Here is a 13,525-nt window from a genome sequence, read left to right on the forward strand (position 1 = left end):
TGCTGTTCACAACTGTTTTTTCTACCTTTGCTTGCTTTCTTTCCTTCCTCCTTAGCATACCACTTCATCACTTACTCACTTTCTTATGTAAGCATTCAGCCATGGTTTCTTTTGTTTCATTGTATAAACTTGCACAAGTTTGTCTCATTAACACCATCAGGATTTCTGAAAGCCATCTATTTCCTCCTCTGTGTCATTCTCTGTCCCCTTTTTCTTTCATAGACAAGATGTTATGAAGAGTCATAGTCTGCATAGGCTTTCTTCATTCCTTTAACTTCCTAAGTTTTCTTTTGCATTCTGTAATCAGCTACCTTTTCTCTCAACTGTGACAAAAATCTTTTCACCACATTTACCTGTGTATTTTACGTCTCAATTTCCATGTAGTCAGTTACTATCTTTATTATTGTCTCTTTATTTGAGACTCTTGACATCTTGTCTCATGACATCCATCTTCACTCAGCTTCCAAGATACCATTCTCTTTGTTTGTTTTTATTACCAGCCTTTTTTTTTTCCCTGGTTACTTTTCATGCTTTTGAAATACATGTTTTCCCTTGGGTTACATTCTCCCTTCTCTTTTACTGCATTGCTCCTGACTGATGTTATGTATCACTTTAATTCCACCCTCATTTTTACGCAGATGATTCTCACACTGTTGGACACCAAACTCTTATGATTATAGGCCTACCAGAATCTCTACTTAGATTTGCCAAATACACCTCAAATATAACATGTCAAAAATGGAGCCATCCTTGTTCCCCTCAGCCCATTTCATAAAACTGTACATTTTCATATATTCTCAACCTTAGTCAGAAGCAATAGTGTCTGCACTGCATTCAAAGCCTAAAATCTAATACACCTTCTTGACCCTTCCTCTTTCCTTCAAACCCACCAAGTCTCATTCATTTTATCTTATCAGCATCTCTCAATCTGTCCGCTCCATTTTGTTGTCCTGCTGCCTCAACTCAGATTCTGTCATGCCTAGGTTACTCCAGCAGTGCCTTTCATCTCTTCCTACAGGCTTGTAAGTTTTTCCTGTCTGGATACTGTATTGCCTGTATAGGTAGTCTTTATAAATGCAAACCTTTGCAGATTTCTTTCTTCTATGGGAATTTAGGGCTTTGTGCTTTGAGTAGTTTCTATGTAAAAAAAAAAAAAAAAATAGAACCTCTTACCTATTGTAGGGAAAGGAATGAACTTTCACTGCTCATTAGGCAAAGAATCCTTAAGATCAAGGACAGTGGCCTGTATACTTTGTTTCCTTCTCAGCTTATAAATCATCTGAAGTAGCCTGGTTGCTCAGTGATGACTGAATGATGATTTACACAGCATAATTGAATTGACAGTAATAGAATTCTGGGCTCTTACTCTCTTCCAGAAATACTTGTTGAATAAAGTATTCATGTCAGATTTTTAAGCACACACTTATTAGACATGTAACTAGTTTCACAATAGTCAAGTTTTTGTAACAGTAAAGAAATATCTGTATTTTTATACATGTATTTTTATGCATAACAAGCCTTACAAAAGGTTTTCAGTGGCCTACTATGTCTAGCTGATTACCAAATGTGGAAATATTTACATATGTTTGTACATATGCACATGTGCACATACATGCACATACATATTTTTTAAGTTTAGATTTTTTATCAGTGCAGATGCTGATGATGATTGTTGCTGTTTTCATTGTAGTCAGCTGTGGTTTCTAATTCCCACCATTACTGTTAGTGCTCTTGTCATCTTGTCATCCAGGAAAGCAGGTATTGGCGTGTTTTCAGTTGAGAAGATACGCAAAATCATACACAGACATATACACTTTTTGTCAAAAAAATAAAGGTAAATTTATATACAAATTAAAATAGAAATACAATTTTATTCTGACTCTAGGACAGCATAGATCTTTGGGACCAAAAGATTCCAAGGTTAGAAGTCTAAAAATGGATGCTAGCATTTGGAGCAATGAACTCATTGAGGTGAGTCCTATTTAACCAGGATGGGGTTGGGGTAGGGCTTCAGTTTGCAGAGACTGGGGGAAGGTATGCTGCGGGGTCAGGTGGCAGGAATTTTTCACGGGATTCCTGGATAAACTCCTCACCACATTATGAAAATGACTTATAGCCTTTTTGATAGTAGTAACTCTTTGAGAATGCTTATTCAATGAGATATGTTTTAAAAAAATAAAAGTATAAAAGAGTCTTAATAGTAGTAAGTACTTAGAAAGGCTTGTCTTCTTTTTTTAAATTTATTTTTTAATGCTAGAACTGTGTGTGTGTGTGTGCGTGCGTGCGTGTGTGTGTCTGTGTGTTTAAACCCAGCATGGGTAAAATAATAGTAGAGTGAATGAAAACATTTGGGAAAATTTAATGTTCTTTACTTTGGCCATACTCTGTCATTAACTGTGGCTGAGGCTACTTTGCGGTGTCCTGTCTCCATTTTCAGCTCCTGTTGCACCGCTGAGCACTTTAGACAGCATTAGCCCACCTACTCGGCCATTTAAACTGAATCTGTCTCAGTATGAGTGTCAAAGAATGAAAATACTTTTGCTACAATTACTGTTGTTTGCAATTCTTCCCAAGCTAATTTCTTTCCATTATTTAGAGTGGCTAGGCTATATTAAAAACTGATAATAGTATCTGCTTTCATACTTCCTTTTTCTGGAAGAATTGAGTTTTTCATGTGTTTTCCTGCATTTCATACTAAGTTATGCTTTAATTTGTAATATAATTCAGTTTCCTACAGATTCAAATGCATTTTATGAATTGATATATTTTGGTATTTTTTGACAATTCAGCTTTTTATTGTCATTGGAAACAAAAGAGCAAATGACTTTTGGGCTGGTAATCTTCAAAAGGATGAAGAATTACATATGGACTCACCAGTAGAAAAGAGAAAAAACTTTATTACTCAGAAATATAAAGAAGGAAAATTCAGAAAAACACTATTGGCATCTCTCACCAAAGAAGAATTAAATAAGGTATTCAGTTAAACATAGCAACAGACATGCATTTTAATGCCTTTTTACATGTGCCAAGATTCTTGAGAAAAAGTAAAAAAATCTTATACTATCTGACAAAATTATTAATTTTATTTTATTTCCTTTTGTGAGATTATTTCAATGGTTTCCCGCTTGTTTCACTTAAGGATTTGTTGTCAAAAGAGCATAAATTCTTCCTCCATAACCGACGTTCCTGCTAACTCAGGGTGCCACAATCTGAGGATTTGGAGGCACATGGGTATCCAGCAGAGTGAAGTCTTAGGACTGATATAATGTGGGAAGAAAGGGTGAGAAGCGATGGCGAGGCAGCTTATTATTTCAAAGCAAAAGAAAAGAAAGATTCTAGCAGTTCCTATTGTGTGCACAAAGATGATATATAGTATAAGTCAATAATTTTTTTTTATTGCCTCTCTCTCACTGTTCTTCCTCCACTTGGTCCCTGAGGGAAAGATCCTGAATTTGCCTTGCACTCATCTTTCAATTTCCCATAGTGCTTAATAATTCAAATATTCTGCAGCTCTTGATTAGATTGGAAAAATATATTAACATTCATATGAAAAACACTTAATGGGTACTTCATTATTATATTGAAATATTTTGATTCTTTGAGTATCAGCCATCATCATGGAATGTAAGCATAAAAATGTCTTCCAAAGCAAGCATGATGGATTTGGTTTAGAAGGAACATCATCGCAACCAAACAAGGAATTGAGACCTGGAGGTCTTGGGTTGTAATTTAAATTCACATAAACCAGGTCTTTTGTGCCTATTGCCTAATTCATGGCATAATTACTATTAGTTGCCTTGGGAAAAAAGGAATACAGACTTTATCCCATACATGAATTGTCAGACTTTTACTCATTTTAATAGCTAGAATCTTATTTTCTTTCCTTAAAATGTATATTTTCTCTTAACGACCAGGCTTTGTGTGCTGCTGTAGTAAAACCGGATGTTCTAGAAACAATGGCTTTGCTGTTCAGTGGAGCAGATGTCATGTGTGCCACTGGAGATCCTGTCCATAGCACCCCCTATCTGCTAGCCAAGAAGGCTGGGCAAAGTCTGCAAATGGAATTTCTCTATCATAACAAATTTTCAGGTTTGTCACTGTCTCTTCATTAGCCTGGTCTCTTCTGATATATCTGTAAAAGGAGTGAAGCATAAATCTAGTTATTTCTCAAATAAGAGAAACCATCAGAATGAAGAAAAATGTAATAACCAAAAATATGGAAGATGCCTAAGACTATTTTTTGTATGATTTCAATAAAAGTTTAGGAAATGAATCTTTTATATTCCCTTAATCTTATAAATGGAAGATTAAAATAGCTAATCCCACATAATCATTTCCACCAACAGTAAATCCGATTTTCATACATGAATAATAAACATAACTTAAGTGCTTATTTGCAAATTTTATGCAAAGTAAAATAAATATCTCTCTATAATTATTCTTTGGTAAATTTGAAGTCGTTTTTCTTCTATCCCAAAACTTATGTACATATTCATAAACAAAAGGAAAATGTTTACATTTTAGATTTCATGTGCCTTATTTTTTTTTATTTTTCTAGACTTCCCTCAACATGATATTCATTCTGAGGGTGCATTAAGTCAAGAGTCTTCCCAGTCCACATTCCTTTGTGACTTTTTGTATCAAGCTGCTTCTGCTGCTTCTAAACTCTCTTCAGAGAAAAAACTGCTTGAAGGTATGTTTTCTGTTCGTTTTAGATGTGCTCTTACAAAAACTTATTCTATTATCAAAACGATTAGGTTTAAATTTTGATTTTTTAAGATGTTAGATTTGATCTCCAAGTGGAGATATTTTTGAGGATTTATAGACGCTTCTAGGCACAAATATTATTTCATGAACTGCAGCAGAGATTTACGCTGGATTGGAATGAATTCACTCAACAGAATTCACTGATGTCTACCTTAAGGCTAACCAGTTCTGTTTCAGGTTTATAAGGGTTATTCTGAAAAAAAAAAAAAAAAAACTGTTTAATCCAGCCCCTTTCCTTAGAGATAGACACCCCTACTGGTGAGATAATATAGGTAAATGTGAACACATGGGAAGACATGACAAGTTTTTAGTACATATTCAATTAGAGTACTAAGTGGTATCAAATAGTTCAGTTTTTTTTCTGATGAGAAGTATATGTATGTTTGTGTTTAAAAAAAATAAAACCTAAGCTTGGTTTAAAAAATTATGGGAATCTGATGTAACAACATATTCTAGGTTTGGGGAATTACCTGAGCAGAGTGACAATGGGGTATTTATTCATTTATCTTTCCAACTCCTGTGTCAGGCCGATGTTAGGCATTGAGAATTTAAAAGTGATTAAGACACAGTCCTTATGTTCATGTATATACATTTGAACAAATCTGAGAAATATAGGCAGGAAAATATAATGTGATCTGCATTATTGGAACAAAGAGTGTGAAGGGAGACATTAAGCTGTACATGCCAGTTGATGGTGGGCATCGACCGGCTCAGGAGCTTAGCATTAATTCACTAGGTCATAGAATTCAGCTATATTATTCAATCAAAATAGCAATAGGATAACAAACTCACTGTAGAGTGTTAATCCTCATATATGAGCATTTGAAGTTCTTATTTCAAAATAAAAGCTTTATTTCCAAATATATTTATATTATTTATATATAATATGTATATTATATAAATATAATATTCCAAAGTAGAATTATATTGGGATTAACTATGCATTATTAGATATTCCTGGAACAAATAGCTGTCCTGTAGTGAGCATGTACTATGTGTAAGTCATGACTTTAGGTACTTTACATACATTAATTGTAATCCTTACGAAAGTCTACAAAATCATTGATGATATGTCGATTTTCACATGAACAGTGAAGCTCAGCATGAAGCAGAACTTTACACCTGATTTGTGTTATCGTTGTTGCAGTGGCACTTTGGCCTTGGTCAAAGTGTGGTCACAGCCAGATGACAGTAGAATGGGAGAGCATTTTTATCCTTTGAATTAGATGTTGTTGATTCTTTCGACAATCGGTTTTTGTCATCCTTTACTCAGCCTATCCAATAATAAATGTCAGATTTTACTCAGTTTTTTTGTTTGTTTATTTTCTATTCCTACTGTCAATATTAACCCTAAGTAGTCAAAAGATAAGTGATCAGAAGATAAAAGTTCTTGGACAGTCTATGAATTGCATATTTAAATTATCAAAATAATTAAGATACTTAAAAATAAGTTTACTAGAATGTTTCTTCTAAATACTCGAATATCACAGACTCATTCTTCAAACCACGTAACTTTTATAAACATCGATGGGAATTGAAACACAAGATTTTCTTCCAAAGGCTTTTCAATATATTGTAAGCATTCTGCAGGTTAAAAATAAGCTTTTTTTTTTTTTGACAATTTTGGTTATGCTGCTTATAAACTTAACAGCCTTCTTTAATATTATCTTGAAACAGATTGATTTTAAAATTTACTTGAGTACTGCATTGATGTAATAAAAAATTGTAACTAAATGATTCCTTTTATGTATTAACTATGGATTTTTGGTTAAAATTTATTTTAAAGACAGCCTTTATCTGTATATGTAATTTAACTAGGGGTATTTTTCCATTGTTAAAACATTGCATTTTAGGTAATATGAAGGCGAGCTTTTGTATTTTGTCTATTTAGTATTACAGCAATGATTTTAGTGAAAATAATCTAGCAGGGTGTTATTTGATTGTCTTAATGTCTTCCATCCAATTTACCAGCAAGTTATATCATTTTAAACTCAAAATAGATATTGAAGCAGTTGGCTATTTTTCATCTGCACTGATCTCCTCCCAGCCATGGTCACCGTCATGTCCTGCCTACATTACAGTGCCTTCCTTAATTGCCTTTCTGTCTTTCTAGCTTGCCTTCAAAACAGCCTCCAAAAAAGAGGCTTATCTTCTTTCTTTCTTTTTCTTTCTCTGTCTCTCTCTCTTTCTTTTTTTCTTTCTCTCTCTCCCTCCCTCCCTTCCTTCCTTATTTCGGATGGAGTCTTGCTCTGTCGTTCATGCTGGAGTGCAGTGGCACAGTCTTGGCTCACTGCAACCATTATCTCCTGGGTTCAAGTGATTCTCCTGCCTCAGCCTCCTGAGTAGCTGGGATTACAGGCACCTGCCACCACACCCAGATAACTTTTGAATTTTTAGTAGAGACGAGGTTTCACCATGTTGGCCAGGCTGATCTCGAACTCCTGACTTCAAGTAATCCACCTGTCTCAGCCTCCCAGCGTGCTAGAATTACAGGTGTGAGCCACTGTACCCAGCCAGTTATCTTTAAAAATGGAAATCACCCAGATAGTAGGGAGGCAGAGATGGGGAGATTGCTCGAACACCACTTGGGCTACATAGGAAGACTATTTCTTCTAAAGGAAAACAACAACAAGCAAACAGGAAAACTGATCATGTAACTCCATTGCTCAAGTACATTTAGTGGCTTCCTCTTCCACAATATAACCCTATTGTTTATTGTGACCTAAAAGACCACCTTGTACCTCCTTCCCTTCATCTCCTGTCATTCCTCTCCATGGTCACGTGTTCCCCTCCCTGGTTACCTGCCTGGCTGCACTGGTTTCCTCCTTATATCTGGAACATGCTGAGTTCTTTTCTGCCACTTCTGGACCGTTCCAACTGCTGTTTCATCTGCAAAGAGGGCACTTCCCCCAGTCTGGTTTCTCCTTCTTATTTGGGAAGCGATTCAGTCCCACCTAGTTAGCGAGGCCTTTCTGGCACCCTCCTAATGTGTGAGCCCACTGCCAGCCTTTCTGTTTCATAGAGTGCTGTGTATATCTGCCTTACCACTGATTACATGGAGATGATCCTGTTTCCATTCATTTGTTTCTCTTTACCCCTGAAGTGAAAGCTCAATGAGACATCAGTGTTTTCTAGCTCATCAGGGATTATCAAATCTTTGATACCTAAAACAGTGTCAGCACATGGTAGCACATGATAAATATTTGTGGAATGAATGATCATTTTTTTTAGGCAAGTTACTAGTAGTGTGAATGGGTGACTCACATGTCAGTATTTTGATTTTGATCTGTGGATAAAAAGATATAATTGCTGGCACAAAGCATGTTTAGGGCAGAAAGACCCTACTTACAAATGAATAGGAAAAGTTGAACTATCCAGAAAAACTTCTGAATTTGTTTCTTTTTCCCCCTTGAAGATTGTGCAATACTGTTGTTTCTGTTGAACATCAGATTTATGAAAAAAATGAATTATTTGGAAAGATTTAGAGATTAAAGTGTGGTTGTCACCTTTGCCTCTGAAAGCAAGCACCTGGATGCCACCACTCCATCAGCACTTGTCAGGACAGGCACAGAGCAAAATGATTAAAAACAAAGACAAAAGCGTGGGAATGAATTGCATGCAGTCCTTCAGAGTTACAGAGGCTTCACATTGTCAGTTCAGCCTTTCAAGATTTGAAGTTTTTCTAGCCTCTGGTTATGAAGACTGATCTGTATTTTTCTTTTTTTTTTCTTTTCAATTTAATGTTCATGAAAAGAAAGATGGATTGCTCTTGTTGAACCTAAGTACAGAGTTAAATAGCAGCATCCTGGTTTTTTTTTTCCTTTTTCCCACCTCAACCATATTTTTTCTCTTGATATCTTACCTTGATTTGTTTACACAGTATTCGATTTTTAAAAAGCCAGTGGTTGATTTGGATTACTAGAAATTCTATTTCTGTCTGTTTATATTTAAATTTGTAGATTAACATTGAGGAATTTTGAAGATCTTTTATTCTGTGAAAGCCTAGATTATATAGATTAAACATGTTTTTCCAAGGCTAAAACACATGTGTTTTAAATAAAAAGGATTACTAACGTATATTACCATTTTTAGTGGATGTGGAATACTATCAATTTAGGAAATTCTTCATCAGGAAACAAATTCATAGTTTCAAAAAATAATAGTTTTACCTTTACTACCTCAGACATGTTGTACACATATGTATTAGAAGGTATGACTTCTTTACCCTAGTACATTTTTTAGATGAACGTAGGTAGTTCAAGCATATAACAGATATAGTGAGTTACTATGTGACAGTATTAAGAGGATAGCTTCCAGAACCCTCCTTCCTGTTAGGTTAAAACAGCAACTTTCGAACCCAACTGCATGGGGTTTCATCCCCAGGTCTGATGCCAGCACTTAGTGTGACCTCAGGAATGTCGATTAACTGTTGTATGCCTGTGAAAAGGGTACAAGTAAGGTGCATGATATAACTGACATAATTGGGTTGTCCTGAGGATTCAATGAGTTAAAGCATATAAAATGTGTAAAGCAGTACATGTACATAAATATGTTGATGAGGAGGAGGAGGAGCAGAGTGAAGGGCTTATGTTTAAACACAGTTGCCCCTGGCTTCCAGTCAGCTTTTGAGTTTAGGTATGTTGTCTTATAGGCTGTAGCTGACAACCAAGGTATCCAACTATATCCTGTGTTTCATTCCATAGTAGCATTTCAGTGGGTCGCCTCTGAGGAGTTCTTTACCTGTGCTTGGGTAAATCTTGTAATAATGTTTTTCTTCACTGATCTCAACATGAAGTTTGAATGGAAAGAATGAATAACCCTTCTTGCCAGCCCACTAACTTTACTGACATCTTACACACAAGCTCCTGTCTATGGAACAGCTGAGGCCTGAGAGTCACTTATTCTGTGACCCCAAATTTATCTTGGTAGACATCTTCCGTTAACAATTAAAGTGACTTGTGCAGCAGAGAGGTTTTCATGGAGTGCACCGACATTTCTCAAAGTCAGACTTAGGAGTGAATACCTAAATTGGCCCAAGCAGACCAATATCATACGACTTAATCTTGCTAAACCTTTTTATTTCTTCCTATATCAATGAGAATGTCACTATTTCCTGTCACAGCTTTATTGTTATAAATCCTCAAAGACGACATGTGCACCTGTCTTGTCTGACTTCTGGCCCATTTTACTTACAAAAATAAAGCTAAGAAATGGCTATATAAATGAGAATGCCACAGGACTAATTCTCCTCAAGCTTATAATTCTAACTTAAAATGAGTCTCTACCTACCCTTTTAAAGAGATCTGTCATTTGTTTCCCATTAGAATTTACATAATGAGATTCTGCAGTCACATTTATGTTATGCTTAATTCGTTTGGCACTGTTTGTTTAAGACTTTCAAATGGGTCCCACTTGTCTAAGTGAGAGAGGCACAAACTTCTGAACACCTGTCAAGTGAGACTGTTGGGGTCTGGCCTCTGCCATGAACCTGCAATCTTGTTTCCCATTTCCCAGCTTCATGTATAATCTGATTCTCTGGCCAAATAGGGTTTCTTCAGTTTCACCTTTCTATGACTTTCCTCCTACTGTGCTTTCCTGATATTATGGAAAGATTGTAGCTCTGAATGCAGTTGTTTGCTGCTTTAGAAACATGCCTTCTAACTCATAAAGGATTATTTTATGGAAACTTTTTTCTTTGCAGTTTATTTTTTTGTCATTTCAGTATGAAGGGTAGCTTACTGTAGGGTCCAGCCCTTCAGGGTTCTGTGAGCCCCTCTCAGCTTGTGCAGAGATGAGAAATTGTAGAAATAAAAGACACAAGACAGAGATAGAGCAAAGAGCGTTTGGGCCCAGGGGGTCCACTGCTACTCAAATTGCGGACACCAGCAGTGGCCCCAAATGCTGGGACACTCTCACTTTTATTGAGTTGCAAATCTGGGGGCAGGGTAGGTGGGGCATGGTCTTGGTGGTCGGAGACTGGAGGCAGGGTAGATAGGGCGTGGCAATGATAGGGTCAAGTACATCACATGTGTCATTCAGGTAGGGGCTCAGGAATTTCTGGCACCCAAATTAAGGTAAGGAGCATAATGCATCAGCGCTTTTTCCATACTTACCAAGAAAGAACTAAAACATTAAGATTTATATTACTATTACTGATTATCTTTTCTAAGATAAAAGGAACCAGGTGCAGAAGCAGAACATGAGAGTAGACATGGAGTGTGACCACTGAAGCCAGCACCACACAGAGACAGTTAAGCCCCCGGATGTCTGCAGGTTTCCCTGACAGCTGTCAGGCCTTACCACAAGAGCTTGGAGAAGCAGAGTTTTCTCCAAACTTCCCCAGGAAGGAGATGTCTCAGCCATTTTGGACATCTCCTTCCCTGGCTGGCTAAACAGTGGGTGCTTTCACAGCGCTGGTGCTGCCGCACAGCCGAGGCGCCCTCCAGCAGCCCTTACGCAGACATGACAGAGGGCTTACAGTATCTTGCCTTAGTGTGATTTATTTCACAGTGTCACCCCAGGTTCACACTTCTGACCTGAGAGGCATTAGTAAAAGAATTAAGATCACCTATGAATAACTAAGATCACATATATGAATAACTAATAAGTACCATGGTTATATTTCTAATTACTTTCTTCTTCATTATTTATATGGAAATAGGCGGAGGCCTTTTGCTTTTGCCTGGGCGCTTACGGGATCTCCCTCCGACCTTGAATGCTTACCTCCTTGAATGCTTCTATTCCACGAAAGAGACAACCTGATGGTTATCATATTGAAAACATCTCCCCTTTCACTGGATTGCAAGCTGCCTGGAAACAGAGTTGGAACTCCTCATCTGTACCATTGATTATCTATGTACCGAATAATTGTGCATTTTTTTCTTTATTCTCTTATGAAGATTATTCTAGTCATCTGACTGCATTGTTTTGAAATTACTTCCGAACTTCCTTTGATTAGTATTTTGACTTTTCCTTTCTTATATTTTGGAAACTTGCCATGAATGTTCATTTAAAAATTGTGGCTTTTCATGACTTTTATCTAACTGTGCAGGACATACCCTGTGACTCAGGATTTGAAGGCCCTGGAATAACACATCACCTTTCACAAGAAATTGCTTTGGTCTCTGCTAACTTTCTTTTCCAGTGCCCATAGGATTTGTTTATGCTATTTGTTTTTGCTGGTTGTGATTGGACTTCTCATTTGGTAATTTGTTTTCAGGATACTGTGGTCCTGTAGCTCTCTAGACATCACCCTTTTGATTGTTACTCCTCATGATTGTTTTCTGAAGCCAAATATATTGTCTTGTTTTCTTTCATCTCATCCCCACACCCACCTAAGATTCTGATGACATGATAAAGGAAAAATTAGAAAGTAGTTTAATATATTCTTAAACTTTTAAATTATTTGACTAATAATTTGAGACTTAAGGAACTGTTCCAAGAATCGTGCAAATAATTCCCATATGGAATTTACCAAGGTTTAATTGATAAACCTTTTACCAAGATTTATCAATTAACATTTTTACATTTACTTTATTTTTATTCTATGTATGCATATATATGCATATGTATAATGCACATACATAGGTATCATGTATGTATATATGGGTATATATTTCTTTCTCTCTCTCTCATTCTTTATATGCACACTTAAAAGTAAATTGTAGACATGATACCTCTTTACCTCTAGTACTTCAGTATGTATTTCTTAAAAAGAAGGGCATTTATAAATAATGCTCTAAAATAACCACAGAGCAGTAATCCAACTTTAGAAATTATCTATAGACATTATTATATCTAGTATATAGACCTTATTAGTCTTGATATCTATAGATCTAATCTGTATTTTAGGTGATGATCCGATTTAGCCTGCAGGTGGTAGTCTGCTGACTTCAGTGTAAGATGAATTTGAAATCCTCTGAACAAGCATTAAGGGCCCTGCAGATTCCGACCCTGCCTTCCTTTTTATACCTACCATAAGCTGCAGTCTCACTTTTCATCCTACAATTTTTTCCTTTTACTACTCTGTACATACACTTGATTCTTTGCAGCTTCGGAGTTGTTTCTCAGCAACCTCTTTATGGCTCTGCGTTCTCTGGTCATCAATGTCACAGTCACTTTTGTTTTATTGATTCCTTGCTACTAGAGTATAAATTATTTTGAGAGTGGAAAATGTGACAGCTTTATATCCCACACAGCAATAACATATACTTTATGTGAAATAGGAAATTCATAATTTTATTTATTTAGACCCAGTCATGATTTAAAGTCATGCATGTATTTGTTTTTAACATTAAATTTGCGATTAGCTCAATTTGTTATTTGTTTTGTTTTAAATTCTTAGAGACAAATAAAAAATGGTGTGTTTTGGAAGGAGGCTTCTTGAGTTACTATGAAAATGATAAGTCTACCACACCTAATGGCACCATTAGTATCAATGAAGTTATCTGCCTGGCTATACACAAAGAGGACTTCTATTTAAATACTGGGTAGGTCTATCATTACACAATTAGGAGGTAAAAGGCATTTTCAGATAAATATACCAGGTAATGAGAGTTTTGTTATTTTGTTTCTTTATTTGCTTCTAATAGAAGGGTTTGATGGTTTTTTGAAGACTACTTATCTTGTACCTTCTGAAATTTCTTTTGGGAATTCACTACAAAGTAGGAAAACTAAAGTATTTATAATAGATAATATGAAGCACTAGGGTGTTCAAATCAAATCTGATGTAATTTTTTTTTTTTTTTTTTTTTTTTTT

At 35.9% G+C, this 13,525-nt stretch overlaps 1 protein-coding gene across 5 annotated transcripts in view; it reads left to right on the forward strand.

The window, feature by feature from the left end:
* Positions 1-13,525, forward strand: part of ARAP2 (ArfGAP with RhoGAP domain, ankyrin repeat and PH domain 2) — a 190,165-nt gene that overhangs the window by 86,308 nt on the left and 90,332 nt on the right. For all 5 annotated transcript variants that reach the window (XM_017527308.2, XM_017527306.2, XM_017527305.2 and 2 more), the window contains exons 12-16: positions 1,886-1,971; positions 2,790-2,972; positions 3,915-4,089; positions 4,559-4,693; positions 13,112-13,256. In XM_017527308.2, the coding sequence (XP_017382797.1) occupies positions 1,886-1,971; positions 2,790-2,972; positions 3,915-4,089; positions 4,559-4,693; positions 13,112-13,256 (724 nt within the window). The remainder of the gene's footprint in view (positions 1-1,885; positions 1,972-2,789; positions 2,973-3,914; positions 4,090-4,558; positions 4,694-13,111; positions 13,257-13,525) is intronic.

This window comes from Cebus imitator, unplaced genomic scaffold, assembly GCF_001604975.1.
Source record: "Cebus imitator isolate Cc_AM_T3 unplaced genomic scaffold, Cebus_imitator-1.0 Scaffold47, whole genome shotgun sequence".
In the NCBI taxonomy this organism is placed as follows: Eukaryota; Metazoa; Chordata; class Mammalia; order Primates; family Cebidae; genus Cebus; species Cebus imitator.